Raw genomic sequence first — 16,428 nt, forward strand, 5'->3', positions numbered from 1 at the left:
TTTCTCATATCACAAAGTACAAGAATCGAATCCATGCGTAGTAACAACTAACAACATCACTTGAGATCGAAATACTCGAATTTCATTGTACGTGGATACAAAGTTTCGAACTTCAAAAAAAAAGTTGGAACTTTTTTCTCAAAAATTGTATTAGGGCTAATTAAAAATTGAATTTTGAGGATAAAACTAAATTACTATGGCGGAGAATTCGCGACTACGAGAGCTACGGAGACACAGATGATGAAAGAGAGAGAGAGAGGCCGGAATTATCCATTGTTGTTCTTCAGTTTACCACTGAATCGAAATTTCTAATTTGGGGAAAGAGGATTTCTTGAAAGCCCTAATTTTGGAATACCGCAGATTTCTTTAGTATTGAGAATGAGATTTTCCAAGAAGACAGAGGCAAAGATTGTTCTAGTGAATCGAGAGATTGATATCGTTAAATGCGGGGATTTGCAATCTAGGGTTCTAAAGCTTTGTAATCGATGAAGGCCCAGAAGGGAAGCTCGAAGAAGAAAAGTGCGAATTCTGGGTTAGTCGCTGTAGCAGTTGATAATAACAAAGGAAGCCAACATGCTCTCAAATGGGCTGCTGATCATCTTGTCTCTAAAGGACAAACCATTATCCTCCTCCATGTTATCCTTAGATCACCCTCTGATTCAGGTCTGAGCTTTTGTGTTTATGTAATAATGCTCTACTTATCACAAAACCTGTTCTTGTTGTTCTGAGTTTTTGGATTCTGGAGAGACATGAATGTTGTGGTGCTATGGGTTTGTTTGCAGGTGAGATTACTGCAGAAAAACATAAGCAAGCTGAGAATCTTTTCGTGACGTTTCATTGCTACTGCAGTCGAAAAGAGGTAAAACCACGCCAGATAAGATCGCTTGTCCTCGCTTGATTTGTTTCTAATGTGCACACCTATGTTATAGTAAAGCTTCTGGTAATTTGAATGCATTGTTCTTTACTCTCTGTTGGTTGCTAGATACAATGCCTTGATGTCACGCTTGAGGATGACAACATTGTCAAGTCCCTTGCTGAATATGTTTCCTCTGGCGTGATTGAGAATTTGGTTCTTGGTGCCCCTTCCAGGCATGGATTCATGAGGTAGTATTATGAATCTTTTCCCTTCTATCAGTTTGAATTCTCTTTCTAGTTTCTTCCTTATGTGTTTCTTTGATTCAATCTGTTTACAGGAAATTTAAGATTTCTGATACACCGAGCAATGTAGCGAAAGCAGCACCTGATTTCTGTACAGTTTACGTTATTTCAAAAGGGAAGATATCATCTGTCCGCTATGCCTCACGAGCTGCCCCATATCGGTCTCCGCTTATGGGTCAGATTGAAAACCACTCTGAAATCATTAACTACGAAAAGTTCAAAAACACCATGAGCTTTAGAGGTAAAATCATTAACTAGTTTTTTGAGGCTTAACCATGTGACACCACATACATCTTGAAATTGTTCTTTCGTTGGTACACACAGATAGGGCTCCGGCCAGGTCTTCGACTGCTAGCTCCATTGAAGATTATGGAAAGTAATGTTTCAGGGGAATCTTTTTCTTCTTTGACAAAATACTGATACGTTTTGAAGGAAGATACTTATCGTTCTTTCTTTCGCGGTAATATTGTCAACAGGTCACCTATGGCAAGGACATCAAATTATGCAAACTCATTCTTTGAGTTGGAAGACTCCGAAAACGACATATCATTTGTTTGCTCAGGCAGGCCAAGTACCACAAGCTCAGGCCGGCCAAGTACAAGTACCGGAAGGTCTGACATATCTTTTGTGAGCTCAGGCAGGCCGAGTACAAGCACCACCGGAAGCCCTTCCTTCATCTACGATTTTCCTGATTCTGGTTTAACTCCGAGAAAGTCGACGAGCTCTGGACACTCTATGCGTCTAGGAATCAGGTTCAATGACACCAATATCCAACATGATTTCTCATTCGTCTCACAAGATAGCGGTCGGTCATCTTGTTCTTGTTCACCACAAAACTTGGTAAGATGTGTTTGATTGGTTATAGACAGCAATATATGTTTTCGGGAATGGTTGCTCTATATATTTTCTTGAAATGTTCAGGAAGAAGTGGAAGCTGAGATGCGGAGATTGAAGCAGGAACTGAAACACGCAATTGACATGTATGGATCAGCTTGCAGAGAAGCACTAGCTGCAAAGCAAGAGGTAAAACGATATAAAACGAAACCCATCCCTGTGTGTATATATTCTTGTACAGTGTTGACTGAATTTTTTTTTACTTTTGGATCAAAGGCGAAGGAGCTCCAACGTCAGAAAATTGAAGAGGAAGGATGGGTGCAAGAAGGACAGTTATCAGAGAAATCTACAAAGTCCATAGTGGAAAAAGAGAGAGCACACAAAGCTGCCATGGAGGCTTCTGAAACAGCAGGCAAGATAGCAGATCTCGAAACACAAAGAAGAGCCATAGAAGCTGCAGGCTCTTTCTCTGATTCCAGTTTAAGGTATCGAAGGTATGTTATTGGTGAGATTGAAGAAGCCACAAACTCATTCGACAAGGCTAATAAAATAGGCGAAGGCGGGTATGGTCCTGTCTATAAGGGTTATCTTGATCATACCCCTGTTGCTATCAAGGTTTTGAGAGCAGATGCAGTTCAAGGAAGATCTCAATTTCAAAGAGAGGTAAGTTGACCTAAAATCCTATACTTCTCAAATTTAAATATAAATCAAACTTTAATTAAAATGTGGACCAACTATTGAGCATTGTTACAGGTAGAAGTTCTTAGCTGCATAAGACATCCACATATGGTGCTACTTATTGGTGCATGTCCAGAGTATGGAGTGCTTGTTTATGAGTATATGGCCAAAGGTAGTTTAGCTGATAGGCTCTACAAGTATGGAAACACGCCACCGCTCTCGTGGGAGCTCAGGTTCCGAATTGCAGCCGAAGTTGCGACGGGTCTGCTCTTCCTTCACCAGACAAAACCCGAGCCTATAGTGCACCGTGATCTGAAACCTGGAAACATTTTGATTGACCAGAACTACGTAAGCAAAATAGGGGATGTTGGATTAGCTAAACTGGTGCCTGCAGTTGCTGAAAACGTCACGCAGTGCCACGTGTCATCAACCGCTGGGACATTCTGTTACATTGACCCTGAGTACCAACAAACTGGAATGCTCGGTGTGAAATCTGATGTATACTCTTTCGGTATCTTGCTTCTCGAACTGCTCACAGCGAAAAGGCCGACGGGTTTGGCTTATACCGTTGAGCAAGCGATGGAGCAAGGGAAATTCAAGGACATGTTAGACCCAGCAGTGCCTAACTGGCCGGTGGAAGAAGCTTTGTCTCTAGCAAAGATTGCACTTAAATGTGCACAGCTGAGAAGGAAAGACAGACCAGACCTCGGAAAAGAGGTTTTACCAGAGCTACATAGACTGAGAGCTCGTGCAGATACGAATATGGAATGGATGATGTTCAACTTAAGCAGAGGTCGTCTAACACCAAATCATAGCCAAGTTTCCTTGCCACCAGTTGTAAGTATTGAAAAAGCTCTTAGCAATATCCACATTTCGTTTAATTATCTCTTCTCGTCTTAAAGTTAAAATCTTTGAAATGCAGGATGAACTAAGTGTATGCTCGGATAGCTCTTATACACATTCAAGCACTTTATCCGACACAGAGAAGAACTCAGGTGCATTAAAGAATCCTCTATTTTCCAACAAATTCTTCTATAACATTTTTAACATGTGTTTGATACCTCAAATCTCACATTTTACTCTGTTTGTTTTCCAGACCAAAACGAAGAGGATTAGTGTATTCTTGTCTATTTTGAAGGAGATGGATGGAGTGAGGCCATTCTTGTCTTTTTTTAGTTTGGTTAAGCTTATGTAATTGTGAATATTGACCCTTGTATAGTTGTATGTATAAAATTCGTAAATGAAGAAAAAAAATGAAGGAAAAAGTTGAGTAGGTTTGTTATAATATCTCTGCAAAGACGCAAACTCTTTTGTAATATGTAAGACAAAAATCTAGACCACATAATTCGCACTCTAATTCTAATAAACTTCTAAATTGAGAAATTGGTTCATTGATTTCAGTGGAAAGTGGTACTTAGCTAAATTGAGAAAAGTGCCGTAATTTCAGGTAGAACCTGACGCATAATTTCGCGATCGTTCATGACTCAAATTGGTTTATTCACTCAAATAAAAAGTTGTTTCCATATCTAGCTGAAGTTCTCAATTCATACGCATCTTCTTACTTTTTAATTTATACTAGAATGAATTTTTCGTCAATCCTCCACTTAAATATTTGGTAATAAAGTCCAAAAATTATAGTAATATTATTTAGTTAAATCATAATAATAATAGTTATTTCTGCTAAATATATCAGTTTAAAATTGGTAAATACGTATATCAGTCATCATTACTTTATATATATAACTTTAAATAATTTGAACGCTATTGTCTATATCTCGTCCAAATGTAAACTTCATTATTCTTTTGATTTTATTGCTGGTTACTTTTAAAATCTTCACAAACTCTTTTATCATTCTCTTTTATGTGTGGATTCTCATATTTTTCCACCAAAATCTACTGAAAAATAATAGTTTGTAATTTTCTGTAAAATCTTCAAAATTAATTTGGTAAAAGAAAAATCATTTAAAATCAATTTGCATTAGCTGGATTTATTTCCAAAGGTGTGGTATAGTGTTTATGCGGAGTTGTTGGCTAGTAATAATGAGAAAAGGAGTGTAACATATGTAATATAATGTATATGTAGTTTTGTTTCTGTATTAACTAATCACTAATTGAATTATCAGAAGTTGAATTATCAGAAGTTGGTGACAAGAGTCTACCAAAGAAAAAGTTGGTCACAAGAAAATTAAAATAATGAGAGTAAAACTAGGAAAAAAATAAGAAGCTAGCAAACAAAGCAATTAACATTTCAAGGCAGTTAGTTCATCATGCAAGGTGCTTATGTGTGACAACGTCATGCGTTACTTTTTGCGTCTACACTCATCTCTCAAACGCAAACCACTAATTCTAATGGATTCTGCTATTTAATCCAGCCATTTTCTTCATCTCAATCATCATCACACAAAAACATTTTCTTCAAAGTTGTTTATATAAACAATGTCTAGTCTTGGTCACTTTCAGATCCTTGTTTTTCTTCATGCTTTGCTTATATTCTCAGCTGAATCTCGCAAAACCCATTTGGTGAACGATAATGATGTTGAATCTAGCGACAAGAGTGCAAAAGGCACGCGATGGGCTGTTTTAGTTGCTGGATCAAATGATTATTCTAACTACAGGCATCAGGTTTTTAGAATTTGTTTGAACATTTAACAGTATAAGGTCTAGGGAGACATTAATTTGTATGAGCTAAATCGACCTATTTTTTGTTTCACAGGCTGATATATGCCATGCGTATCAGATACTCCGAAAAGGCGGTCTAAAAGATGAAAACATCATTGTCTTTATGTATGATGATATCGCGTTTTCCTCGGAGAATCCTAGGCCTGGAGTTATCATCAATAAACCAGATGGAGAAGATGTTTATAAAGGAGTTCCTAAGGTTTCTTATTTTTACTTCCTTTGTGCATTTGTATGTTTGAATCCATATATATTCAAGTTTTGTTATTGGTTGGTAGGACTACACTGAAGAAACTGTTAATGTTGAAAACTTCTATAATGTGCTACTTGGAAATGAAAGTGGTGTCACAGGAGGAAGTGGCAAAGTTGTGAAAAGTGGTCCTAATGATAACATCTTCATCTACTATGCTGATCATGGAGCTCCTGGCTTACTAGGTTTTCTTAGATTAATGAAATTACCATCAATCCATATATCTATAATATAAGATTTGGTCTTGATACTACTAATCCGATCCGCGATTTTCTCAGCGATGCCCACTGGTGATGAGGTCCTTGCAAAAGATTTTAATAAAGTCTTGGAGAAGATGCATAAGCGAAAAAGCTACAACAAGATGGTAGGATATATAACTCAACCATTCGTAACCTAGCTTTATATATGTGTTCTGTTTTTTGAATCTTTGAGGTCTTTTTTGGATGTTAGGTGATCTATGTTGAAGCATGTGAATCTGGAAGTATGTTTGAAGGGATTTTAAAGAAAAATCTCAATATATACGCAGTGACTGCTGCTAATTCGAAAGAGAACAGCTTTGGAACTTACTGCCCTGAGTCGTATACTCCTTCTGCTCCTGAGTTTGAAACTTGTCTCGGCGATGTATTTAGCATCTCTTGGCTTGAGGACAGGTACTGCAAACAAAAAGATTCAATCTTTATAGACTATTCGAATGATTTGATATGTTCTTGAAGAGTTTGAAAATCACTTTTCTTGGTCAATTTTTCTCTGTTTGTGTTTTTGGGGACAGTGACCTTCATGACATGAGCAAGGAGACTTTGAAGCAGCAATATCACGTTGTAAAGAGAAGAGTAGGATCTGATGTAGAACAGACTTCTCATGTATGCCGTTTCGGGACCAAGGAGATGCTTAATGATTATCTTGCCTCTTACATTGGAAGAAATCCTGAAAACGAAAACTTCACTTTCACTGAATCCATTTCCTCACCAATCTCTAATTCTGGCTTGGTCAATCCGCGCGATATCCCTCTGTTATATCTCCAGAGAAAGGTGAGTTTTTTTTCCGACTTTTTCGATCATTTTAAATGAAAAAGTTTTCAGGTTTTAATGTTTATTCCTCTCCTCTCTCAGATTCAAAAAGCTCCAGTGGGATCACCTGAAAGCAAAGAAGCTCAGAAGAAATTGTTTGACGAAATGAATCATAGGAAACAAATCGATCAGAGCATTACAGAGATTCTGCGACTTTCGGTTAAACAAACCAATGTCTTAAATCTCCTAACTTCCACAAGAACAACAGGACAGCCTCTAGTAGACGATTGGGATTGTTTCAAGACTCTGGTAACAAACCACATCCCAAATCTTGTTACTTGTGTTCTACGCATCATTACTAAACCAGTATACATCTAATGCAAATCGCAGGTTAATAGCTTCAAGAATCACTGCGGTGCAACAGTGAATTACGGATTGAAGTATACAGGAGCGCTTGCCAATATCTGCAATATGGGAGTGGATGTGAAGCAAACTGTTTCAGCCATTGAACAAGCTTGTTCAGTTAAATGATTTGCAAAAAAATGTGATTGACTTTTAAAATATCAAAGTTATTTCAATAAAACTCGATGTAGAGATGGTTGATTAGACTATTTTTACATGAAAAGATTTTTAATTAATCGATGATAACGCGAAAGTCTTGGTCTTAATTTGTGAATTGGATTCATGGAACAATAACCTCGTACCAACTGTACGGTACGGATGGCTGTACTTTGGTTGAGTTGTCCAATAATAGTCTTCTTCCAATAACTTGTTGACCACGAAAACAATAGACATATAAAAGGCAGACAGATCATTTAAATCAAACAAGGAAAATAAGAAACAAGAACAACTAGGGTTTCGTTAACCTAGCTTGTTTTTTATTTTTATGTTCTATGAAGATAACAACTTTCATCATAAGATCTTTATCATTGTTATCTATGATCTATCAAATGCAAAGTCTTTTGACATTGATAGATATATAAATGATACCTTTTGAACTTTTCTCAAGACACCATTCCGTTTGATTTTTTGCTATCTTTCTTTCTATTCAACAAAATGATTTCGCTAAGTTTCATCGTTCGTCTAGCAAACCAGGAGAACAGACGAAACAGAAGGTACGAAACTAACATTAAGGATCGTCTTATCTCGGGGGAGTTATCGGACGGTAGCAGACCAGCCAGAGATCAAAACGATGTCCCGAGAGGGCATCTTGCGGTCTATGTGGGACGCGAAGAGAGGCAAAGGTTTGTGATACCGACCAAGTATCTTCAATATCCTGAATTTAGGACTTTGATGGATGAAGTAGCGGACGAGTTTGGGTACGATCATGAAGGAGGGATTCATATTCCTTGTGAAGAAAGTGTTTTTGAAGAGATTTTGATTAGATACATGTCTTGTGACAAGAAGAAATAAGTGTACATACAATACAAATATATAAATCATTTTTAAAATATTTCTTCTTCTTCTTCGTATTCTTTCTCCTCATTGGCATTTCATCGAACACCTAGTGAGCAACACTGTGTTCTTGAACCATTATCCTCTGCGCTGCATAGGCATCAAAACAAGACATAGACCTTTCTAGGTAATGCAAATGCTAAGTCATTTGTTCTAAGAGTGAATCAAGGAACAAAAATAATGCCGTGTTCCTTAATCGTATCGATTACAATCCCTAGCTTCCCTTCAATTCTTTCTCCCTTTCTTGGCTCATAAGACACAGCATAGACGTCTGCTTCCATTGAACGCTCAGCTATGAGCTTACCAATGAGTCTACACGCTTCGTTATCAACAAGAGACGGTATATTAGTCCTTATATCTCTTGCATTTGTTGTGGCAACCGAAATGACTTTGCTTGTTGGCCTATGCATCACTTTGGCGTGTATGAACTTCCTGGAGAAGAAAACATTCAAAAGGAAAGGCCTCATGTACATGTCTGTTCTCTGTTTCCATGACTTCCTGTTGGGTCTTTTCGCTGCTTCACCACGTGATCTTCGAGTCCACGCAGCTTGCACAAAAGAATCCTAAAACAATCCATCACAAAAAAACACTTGAAAAGAAAAATTTGGTGGGAACTTTCAATAGCAAAAAGAATTCTTCTTGATGGTAATTGGAAGACTAAGACAAAAGGGAAGTCTGAATCTTGAATTACTCAACAAATAAAGAGATAAACTTTGAAGAGTATTATCACTCTCAAAAGCCTAAATGGAAAATTGAATTTCCGTGAGAAGAAACACAAATCAAGAAAACACACATTCTAATTCACATTAAGAGCTTCTAGTTTCATATTCAAGTAAAGATTCACTAGAACCCTAGATTTTTACATTAAAACCACAAATTACAAATTGCCTAAATCTGAACAACGAGCTCAAACAAACAAGAACACACACTAAGCTACAAAATCAGACAAGCACAAAACTATACGAGCAAGAGGAATTACGAAACTATCTTAGAGATTGTGCACAGATAACGAAAGTAGATGGCTTTACCTTTTTGACAATGGGAGATGAGATAACAGAGCCGATTTCGATGGAAAGTTTGGGAAATGAAGATTGCCATGAAATTGACGAGCCCAGTTTCGTTAAACGACTTGACCGAGAAAGGTTCGAGTCGAATGGGACGAGTGAGCAAGTTGGTGAGACCAAGCAAGACATGTTCGTCGAGCTTCAAGAGTGAGAAAGCAAGCTCTTGGAGTGGAGAAGGTAAATTGATCGGATAGGGCTCGGCGGCTAAACCCCGAACCGGCTGATTTGAGAGGTCAAACTCGGTTATTCAAAAACCGGATAAAATTGGTGAACCAGATCGAATCGTCAACCCCAAAACTTACGAACAAAAGAAAGATATTTTCGAAAAATAAAGGGGCACAATAAGCGTTTTGATTCCACAAGTGGGGTTGAAAAATAAATACTAGAAAATTATTAAAAACAAATAAAAATTGGGAGAAACACATAAACCCTAAAAAGCTTAAATCTTCCCATAAATTATTAGTTTATACTCTTCTAGGTCTGTTCACAATCTTTGTTTTTTTTTTGTTTTCTAATTATGTTTAATTGAATATTCTTTCTTCTCTGTTGCCCTTTTTTGAATCTCCTGTTCTGTCTCTGATAAAATCTTTGAAAGAACAAACGGAGACAGAGAGTGAGAAAATGGCAATGGTTGTTCCAAAAGAAGGGCTTGTGGTTATGGAGAAGGAATCTCTTTCTTCAGCTTCATCGGATTCTCATCTTCGTCTCCAACCTCACTTTCCTGACTTCACGATTCCTGTTAAAGTCAGTTCCTTTGTTTTGTTCTTTCTGGTTCTGTCTCTCTGCTTCTTATGAGTATATTTGAATTTTTAGAGTTTTAACAATCTGGATTATGTTTTGGTAATGGTATTTTGTGGTTTGGATATGACTGAGAGAAGGGTCTGTTGGTAATCTCTATTGGGAACCATTGTGTGAATATTTCTCTCTGTTGTGTTTGATTCAGGATTTCTTCAAGTCTAGGGAAGCCCGTGAGTTTCTTAGTGGGGCTTTAGCTGGAGCTATGACCAAAGCTGTTCTTGCTCCACTTGAGACTATAAGGTCTGTATAGTCCCTCCTTGTAATCTCCTCAATGTAATCTAAAATTTTACTAGATTGCATTGTGTTGTGTGAATTCTGGCAGGACAAGAATGATTGTTGGTGTTGGATCGAGAAGCATTCCAGGTAGTTTTCTGGAAGTTGTACAGAAGCAAGGGTGGCAAGGTCTTTGGGCTGGCAACGAAATCAATATGATTCGAATCATTCCAACTCAAGCAATTGAGTTGGGGACATTTGAATGGGTAAAACGCGCAATGACATCAGCTCAAGTGAAGTTGAAGAAGATTGAAGACGCCAAGATTGAAATCGGTGATTTTAGTTTCAGTCCGTCCATATCGTGGATCTCTCCTGTTGCGGTGGCTGGTGCATCTGCTGGTATTGCTAGTACGCTTGTTTGCCATCCTCTCGAAGTTCTCAAGGTAATGTATTACTCAATCAAAGTCTGTTGCATAATGCAATATTGAAATCTTTTTTGTCTTTAGAGTTGAAAGAGACTGATGTTCTCTGATCTTTACCAGGATAGATTGACTGTGAGCCCTGAGATTTATCCAAGCTTAACCCTTGCAATTCCAAGGATTTTCAGAGACGATGGAATCCGTGGATTTTACGCTGGCTTAGGACCAACACTGGTCGGGATGCTTCCATACAGCACATGTTATTACTTCATGTATGACAAAATGAAGACGTCATACTGCAAATCCAAGAACAAAAAGGCTTTAAGCCGTCCAGAGATGCTTGTTCTTGGAGCTTTAGCGGGTAAACAAATAAATAAAAACTTCCTTTTGCGGTATTTCCTTACTTAATCATGTTAAAGACTCATCAAGTTATGACTGGGGTCAGGTCTAACGGCGAGCACCATAAGCTTTCCGTTGGAAGTCGCGCGGAAGCGGTTGATGGTTGGAGCTCTGAAGGGGCAATGCCCACCGAACATGGCTGCAGCAATTGCAGAAGTAGTGAAGAAAGAAGGAGTGATGGGACTCTACAGAGGATGGGGAGCAAGTTGTTTGAAAGTCATGCCGTCTTCAGGCATCACTTGGGTCTTCTATGAAGCCTGGAAAGACATTTTGCTTGCAGCCAACACCAAACCACTCATATAATGACGAAATTGTAACCTAAGTTATCATTGTTAGTTAAAGCTAAGCCTCTCATCACATTTCAAAGTTATGATTCAGGGAATGCGGTGACTTGGTTTTTCCCCATGAGATGTTTTTTTGGCACTTGGGAGTGTTTTGGTTCCCATGAGAAGTAAGAAGCTGAGTTCTTTTTTTGTCGAGGCTAATTCTCTGTGTTCTTCTCGTTCAATAGAAAAGGATGAAGAAAAGTAATAAGCAAATCAAATTATTAACCACAGATCATGTCCACATCATATACATATTGTTATACCATCACACTTCTATTCATAGATACAAGCATATATACATAAGCACTTTCAAATATATATTTGTCTAAGTCAAACATTGTCCAAATCTGCAACCCAAAAGAAAATCTTCTGCCTAACCTTCTGTTCCCTCTTCTGAGACTTCACTCTCTGTAACAATAACATATCAGAACGTTCTGATTTCTTTAGTACAGAGTCATATTGACTGCTCAAGTTTTAGTTTTAGAGGAAAGTACCTTCACCAAACAGTTGTTCGAATCGGGCTACTATGTGTTTCCCGTATGTGTACTTCCGCAAACTCTGGAGATGAATTTTCATCCTCTGCACCAGAATCTCCCTTTGCTGATCTTTACTGATCTCCAAGACTTTCTGGACCACGTAATTTGCAAACTGATCCTTCATCATCGCCTGCAGAAGAAAAAAGAGTGTTAAATAAGTCCAATGAGGTTTCAGAGAGCTTTCTTTAGGATTGTGTTCTTACTAGCAAGTGATTGTCTTCCTCGGATTTGCCCATTATCTCTTCAATCAGGAACTCTCTCTCGGTACTATCAGCGTGTTCCAGACACTTCTCCACAACGTTAGAAGCGTATTTGTGCTGACTCATCTGAACAACATTCCCAGTCAACTTCTCAATGATCTGTCTCCTTTCGTCGGGCTTCCCTCTCTCCAGGACATGCTACAAGAAAAACATAAGCCAAAGCACAAGATTAAGAAAAAAAGAATTCAAGAAAATGCCAAGAGAGACAATGGATCCGCGATTAACCAGACCTGAGTGACATAATTCCCATACTGATCATGAGCAAGAGCAAACGCAGATTCCAATATTTCATCGATTATACAATGAGTCTCCTCATCATCTGAACAATGCTCCAAGATTCTCTATAAGAAAGCAGACAGGAAAAGAATGAATATTTCAAGTTCAAAGCACAAGAGGAGACAAAGCTCGCTCTATTCCATTTACCTGGATAACTCGGCATCCATAAGGGTGGGTAGAAAGAGTGGCGACTTGACCACGGAAAGCAGCAATTACGAATCCAATCCTACCGGCAGGCATACTCTCGATACACTTTTGGATAACATGATTTCCGTTTTGATCTCTAACACACTTCAGCACATTTCCATCGAGCTCACGAATTAGTTCTGTCTTTTGGTCAACATCTATCACTTCAAGGGCCTATAAATATCACAAGGCACAAACAAGCACATGGAAACTTAACTACAATTTACATCAAGAATCAAGATACTGACATTGATATAAGGAAAGTAATATTAATAAATTTACCTTTTGTATCACACGACATCCATACATTTGTAAGCTTAGTGAAACCATCTGACCAGCAAGTTGCTTCACAAGTTCTTCTCTCTGTGCCGGAGTTCCATGTTCTATGAACTGATCCAAAAATCACAATGTATTTTATAGACAATTCTCAGCTTAGGAAAAAAGAAGAAGAAAAAGTGGCTCACTTTTTGGATGACATAATTTCCAAATACGTCAGTCATCAATTTTGAAGCTTGTGGAAGAACCTCACTGAAAACTGATGCCTTCTCCTCATCGGAGCAATGCTCCAACTTCTGTTGAATAAACCGGCTGCCATGCTGATCGACGCTGAAGTTCAGAAAAATGAGTAGTAAAATAAGATTAACATGACATCATTTCTTTTGAAACTTTCAAAATACTTCTTCAGAATTAAAGAAAATGATAGATTTCGGAGCAGAAACACTGCCTGAATTCAACAACGCGCCCTGCAATATCAGACAGCTCGAGTTTCCGAGCGTTTGGAGACTTGAGTTCATCAAGAAAAGAATGTCTTTTTAGATCATCAACGATGCTGCTGGCTCCTCCTCTGTTCCCTTGCCATCCACCAGGGTAGATCCCAGTGTTTCTACTTGGCCCTTGTTGATGATACCTTGTTTCACTTCGTCTTCCAAAGTGGCTCATCATTCCACCAACCGGTGAGGAAGGCATCACCGGACTAGCAAGAGGTGATCCTGGATACTGCGGCATGACTCTTACACCAGGTGGCACTGCAAAATAATTCCCCATGTGCCGCGGACTTTGCATCCCGTAACTCGGACTCAATGGACTGTTGAGAGGTTCATGATTTGCCATATAGCCAGCAGCTTGTTGGTCTTTCTGTCCAAAAGAATCAGTGCTGCTCTGAAACGGAGGAGCATATGCGTCCACTTGAGCCTGTTGAAAATATTGCAACTGAAAAGGATCCACAAGCGAAGGAATGTTTTGTCCACTCGATGATACTCCAGGTAGCAGCCGAGTGTTGTTGTAGCCCAAAGAAGTAGATGAGATATCATATGGCATAGGAACAGTTGCTTCATGCGATGGGTATCCACTCATATATTGAGGGACAATACCAGAACCAGGAGGATAACTGCCATAATTATATTGCGGGAGGTACATACCCGAGGACTGAAAATTTTGATGGTAAAATGGGCTCAGAGATGTCATATATGCTGCTGTAGATGTATACATGGGAGGCGGTGCCAAACCGTGAGGAGATTGGAAAGTCGAATGTACCTCGCCAGTTGCAATCTTTGGTAAGCTCTGCATCATGTCCTGTGTACCGCCCATCCTCGGATAGGTCATTTGTTGTGGTGAACTAGCCTGAACCTGATACGATGAAGGTGTGTATTGCAGAGGCATTCTCCTTCCCTGAGATTGTTGGTCTTCTTGGTTCCTCCTCATTCTTGAAGCAACAGAGGACGGAGGAGAAGCACCAAAAACAGATAGATTGTTGTCCTCATGGCTCGCTCGCCTCGCGTTTAATCTCTCATTCTGTACATTAGTAGAACTTTGTGAGCCCAAATCAGTGGTAAAGGGATCTTCACTAGCAATAGCATCGATGGAGAGAGAATCTGTCTCCCTCAGCAGATTAACCGAATTTATATCAGACTCCGGTAATCTTCTCGTGTTTTCTGAAGATGTATCAGAGGAAATGGCATGAATGTCTTGTGCTATTGGACGATTTCCTGCTGAATGAGGCCGCTTGAACACAGAAGAAAGTGTAAGAGGGAAATCTTCCTTCATGTAAAATGAACTAATATTTTACTAACAAGTGATAGAATAAGGAACCATGTACCTGAATCATATCAGCTATGCTCTTACGATGACCAGCCAAAGAAGTATAAGCTTGTTGTTCCCCAGATGATGCCTCATCCTCAGGTTCCTCTCTATGAGTCGAAAGAGCAGTTCTAGAAGAATGCAAGGAGGACCTTATCCCCATATTATCCCAAGAAGTTGTTGGACTCTGATTATTATCACCAACCCCACCGAAATGACGCAACAAGTGCTGATTCTCCCGTGAGATTAACGGAGGAGGGAGTCTCGGATTCAAGTTGATGTTCGACAAATAGTAAGCTACATATGCAGGATCACTACGTATCTCTTCTTCCGAGTCATAATTCTCAATAGCCCTACTTAAAACTTCAGAGCTACTACCTTCTTGTTGTTTCAAGAGATTCCTAAGAGCTGCAACGGAACCTTCCATGCTAGGCGGCGCACTTCCACTCCTACTAGGGATTTTACCGGTATGATCACCACTATCCAACCTATTTCTTTTCATTAAGAATCCTAAATCTTCAACTGCCATATCAAGTGAACCAAAGATCCCACTATCCCTAGAAGCCTGCCACTTTTTTATATGATCACCCTCAACCATTCTCATAGCGCTCTGAGTCGTCGTCATATTTCTATTATAATCAAGTTTCTATATATCATACAAAGTAGTTTCACAACACCTGACACAAAGAACAAAACCTTAGTCCATAAGAGAACAAAAATCTAAGAACTTTAAGATATGGTCCCAAATTTCATAAATCACAACAACAAAAAACAAGTAATCGACCATATATGAATGAAATCTACATACCAAGGATCGAAATTTCAGACTAAGATTTTACCATTTCCTGAAGCTAAAAAATCAGTCAACTCACATAATCAGCAAAAACAAGAACAAGATCATCAAAAGACGCCATCTTTATAAAAGCAAACGAAACCGTTGAACTCATTCATCAACCTCGTTACAAACAGAGAATCATATCCAGAAGCTATAATTAGGGATCAAAATTAAACAAAAGACTTAAAAACTTTTATCTTTTTTTATCCATAAACTAGTTCCTTGCATGACTTGTAGAAGAAAAAAAAGTAGATACAGAGAAGAAGAGAGAAGAACAGGTAGAGTTAAGTACCTGATGGTGATATTCAAGCTTCCATGAAAGTGTTTTCTCAAAGAGCTCGAAATAAAATGTTCAAGAGAGAAGAGCCCCAGAGAAAAAGAGAGATAGAGAAATTAAAACTAAACCCTTTGAAAAGTTTGCTTCAAGGGGCTTCGTCGAGTCACCAAGTCAAGACTAATCTAAAAATGTTTTTTTTTTCCGGCAATTATTGGGATGTTTAATCTTTAATTTAATACACAAATTTTTTGATTTTGAAGAGTTTTTCGATATCGTCTTTTAACAACATTAGAGTATTCAGAATCACGACGGATTCGCACACGAAGAGGTCGTCGTCTCTATATAATGACCAAAATATCCCTTGTAATGTTCTTTAACGGTAGTGGTGAAGAAAGCCCTTTTAAGTAATTTCAGCTTTGGCTCCAAATTGGTGACTAGGTTTGCCACGTGTTGACACTTCTAGTTGAAAGAGATACGTTCACGTGGCTTTGTCTCGGTTGCCTGTTCCTTACCACCACCAAAACACACTTCGGTTTTTTTGTTTTTGTATCTTCTTCTTTTTGGATTAAGAAAATCTAATTGTTTGTTTAGAAACATAAACACTATTCAACGTTTTTATAATGTTCATTTATAGTTCTTAGGATTTTTGTTAAATATGAAGTGTGGAAAAGAAATAAAAGTCCTTTTAACGACACATCAAAGACT

The 16,428-nt window shown here is 38.5% G+C and overlaps 6 protein-coding genes across 7 annotated transcripts; 4 read left to right on the top strand and 2 right to left on the bottom strand.

Moving 5' to 3' along the window:
* The first annotated feature begins 9 nt into the window (after positions 1-9).
* On the top strand, positions 10-4,049 carry LOC9319302 (U-box domain-containing protein 35). The gene is made up of 11 exons (XM_021032530.1): positions 10-663; positions 783-859; positions 983-1,104; positions 1,194-1,399; positions 1,483-1,534; positions 1,635-1,998; positions 2,080-2,181; positions 2,269-2,655; positions 2,746-3,507; positions 3,593-3,665; positions 3,767-4,049. The coding sequence occupies exons 1-11, from the start codon at positions 486-488 to the stop codon at positions 3,784-3,786; spliced, it is 2,343 nt and encodes a 780-aa protein (XP_020888189.1). The 5' UTR covers positions 10-485; the 3' UTR covers positions 3,787-4,049.
* Positions 4,050-4,989: 940 nt separating this feature from the next.
* On the top strand, positions 4,990-7,251 carry LOC9319303 (vacuolar-processing enzyme delta-isozyme). Its single transcript, XM_002883190.2, has 8 exons — positions 4,990-5,292; positions 5,384-5,548; positions 5,625-5,781; positions 5,875-5,960; positions 6,047-6,246; positions 6,366-6,624; positions 6,706-6,912; positions 6,994-7,251. Exons 1-8 carry the CDS (start codon positions 5,107-5,109, stop codon positions 7,132-7,134), a joined length of 1,401 nt encoding a protein of 466 aa, XP_002883236.1. The 5' UTR covers positions 4,990-5,106; the 3' UTR covers positions 7,135-7,251.
* Positions 7,252-7,421: 170 nt separating this feature from the next.
* On the top strand, positions 7,422-8,056 carry LOC9319304 (auxin-induced protein X15). Its single transcript, XM_002883191.2, has one exon. It carries the CDS (start codon positions 7,660-7,662, stop codon positions 8,014-8,016), a length of 357 nt encoding a protein of 118 aa, XP_002883237.1. The 5' UTR covers positions 7,422-7,659; the 3' UTR covers positions 8,017-8,056.
* Positions 7,924-9,413, bottom strand: LOC9319305 (50S ribosomal protein L18). Its single transcript, XM_002885312.2, has 2 exons — positions 9,087-9,413; positions 7,924-8,621 (listed from the first exon to the last, which is right to left on the bottom strand). The coding sequence occupies exons 1-2, from the start codon at positions 9,249-9,251 to the stop codon at positions 8,223-8,225; spliced, it is 564 nt and encodes a 187-aa protein (XP_002885358.1). The 5' UTR covers positions 9,252-9,413; the 3' UTR covers positions 7,924-8,222.
* Positions 9,414-9,475: 62 nt separating this feature from the next.
* LOC9321425 (probable mitochondrial adenine nucleotide transporter BTL1) lies at positions 9,476-11,490 on the top strand. The gene is made up of 5 exons (XM_002883192.2): positions 9,476-9,866; positions 10,066-10,160; positions 10,243-10,576; positions 10,676-10,913; positions 10,998-11,490. Exons 1-5 carry the CDS (start codon positions 9,744-9,746, stop codon positions 11,252-11,254), a joined length of 1,047 nt encoding a protein of 348 aa, XP_002883238.1. The 5' UTR covers positions 9,476-9,743; the 3' UTR covers positions 11,255-11,490.
* On the bottom strand, positions 11,472-15,932 carry LOC9319306 (pumilio homolog 5). Of its 2 annotated transcripts, XM_021033227.1 has the most exons (11): positions 15,739-15,932; positions 14,631-15,288; positions 14,069-14,536; positions 13,260-13,960; positions 13,000-13,141; positions 12,818-12,925; positions 12,497-12,709; positions 12,304-12,414; positions 12,017-12,211; positions 11,772-11,943; positions 11,472-11,685 (listed from the first exon to the last, which is right to left on the bottom strand). In XM_021033227.1, exons 2-11 carry the CDS (start codon positions 15,234-15,236, stop codon positions 11,651-11,653), a joined length of 2,751 nt encoding a protein of 916 aa, XP_020888886.1. In that variant the 5' UTR covers positions 15,237-15,288; positions 15,739-15,932; the 3' UTR covers positions 11,472-11,650. The 2 variants fall into 2 exon arrangements, with proteins under 2 accessions (XP_020888886.1, XP_020888885.1); XM_021033226.1 differs by having other exon boundaries at positions 13,260-14,536.
* Between the last annotated feature and the right edge of the window lie 496 nt (positions 15,933-16,428).

The sequence above is a fragment of the Arabidopsis lyrata genome (assembly GCF_000004255.2).
Source record: "Arabidopsis lyrata subsp. lyrata unplaced genomic scaffold ARALYscaffold_3, whole genome shotgun sequence".
In the NCBI taxonomy this organism is placed as follows: Eukaryota; Viridiplantae; Streptophyta; class Magnoliopsida; order Brassicales; family Brassicaceae; genus Arabidopsis; species Arabidopsis lyrata.

What these genes read in the sequence shown, in the direction of transcription:
- LOC9319305 (XM_002885312.2), bottom strand. Translation starts at nt 9,251, where the DNA reads ATGTCTTGCTTGGTCTCACCAACTTGCTCACTCGTCCCATTCGACTCG. An exon ending in CATCTCCCATTGTCAAAAAG is followed by an intron (nt 8,622 to 9,086) that starts GTAAAGCCATCT and finishes GGATTGTTTTAG; the next exon opens with GATTCTTTTGTGCAAGCTGC.
- LOC9319303 (XM_002883190.2), top strand. Translation starts at nt 5,107, where the DNA reads ATGTCTAGTCTTGGTCACTTTCAGATCCTTGTTTTTCTTCATGCTTTG. An exon ending in TTTATAAAGGAGTTCCTAAG is followed by an intron (nt 5,549 to 5,624) that starts GTTTCTTATTTT and finishes ATTGGTTGGTAG; the next exon opens with GACTACACTGAAGAAACTGT. An exon ending in ATCTCTTGGCTTGAGGACAG is followed by an intron (nt 6,247 to 6,365) that starts GTACTGCAAACA and finishes TTTTGGGGACAG; the next exon opens with TGACCTTCATGACATGAGCA.
- LOC9319306 (XM_021033226.1), bottom strand. Translation starts at nt 15,236, where the DNA reads ATGACGACGACTCAGAGCGCTATGAGAATGGTTGAGGGTGATCATATA. An exon ending in GCATAGCTGATATGATTCAG is followed by an intron (nt 14,537 to 14,630) that starts GTACATGGTTCC and finishes TCTGTGTTCAAG; the next exon opens with CGGCCTCATTCAGCAGGAAA. An exon ending in GGGCGCGTTGTTGAATTCAG is followed by an intron (nt 13,142 to 13,259) that starts GCAGTGTTTCTG and finishes TCTGAACTTCAG; the next exon opens with CGTCGATCAGCATGGCAGCC.
- LOC9319304 (XM_002883191.2), top strand. Translation starts at nt 7,660, where the DNA reads ATGATTTCGCTAAGTTTCATCGTTCGTCTAGCAAACCAGGAGAACAGA.
- LOC9319302 (XM_021032530.1), top strand. Translation starts at nt 486, where the DNA reads ATGAAGGCCCAGAAGGGAAGCTCGAAGAAGAAAAGTGCGAATTCTGGG. An exon ending in TAGATCACCCTCTGATTCAG is followed by an intron (nt 664 to 782) that starts GTCTGAGCTTTT and finishes GTTTGTTTGCAG; the next exon opens with GTGAGATTACTGCAGAAAAA. An exon ending in AAACACCATGAGCTTTAGAG is followed by an intron (nt 1,400 to 1,482) that starts GTAAAATCATTA and finishes TGGTACACACAG; the next exon opens with ATAGGGCTCCGGCCAGGTCT.
- LOC9321425 (XM_002883192.2), top strand. Translation starts at nt 9,744, where the DNA reads ATGGCAATGGTTGTTCCAAAAGAAGGGCTTGTGGTTATGGAGAAGGAA. An exon ending in ACTTCACGATTCCTGTTAAA is followed by an intron (nt 9,867 to 10,065) that starts GTCAGTTCCTTT and finishes TGTTTGATTCAG; the next exon opens with GATTTCTTCAAGTCTAGGGA. An exon ending in TGTTCTTGGAGCTTTAGCGG is followed by an intron (nt 10,914 to 10,997) that starts GTAAACAAATAA and finishes GACTGGGGTCAG; the next exon opens with GTCTAACGGCGAGCACCATA.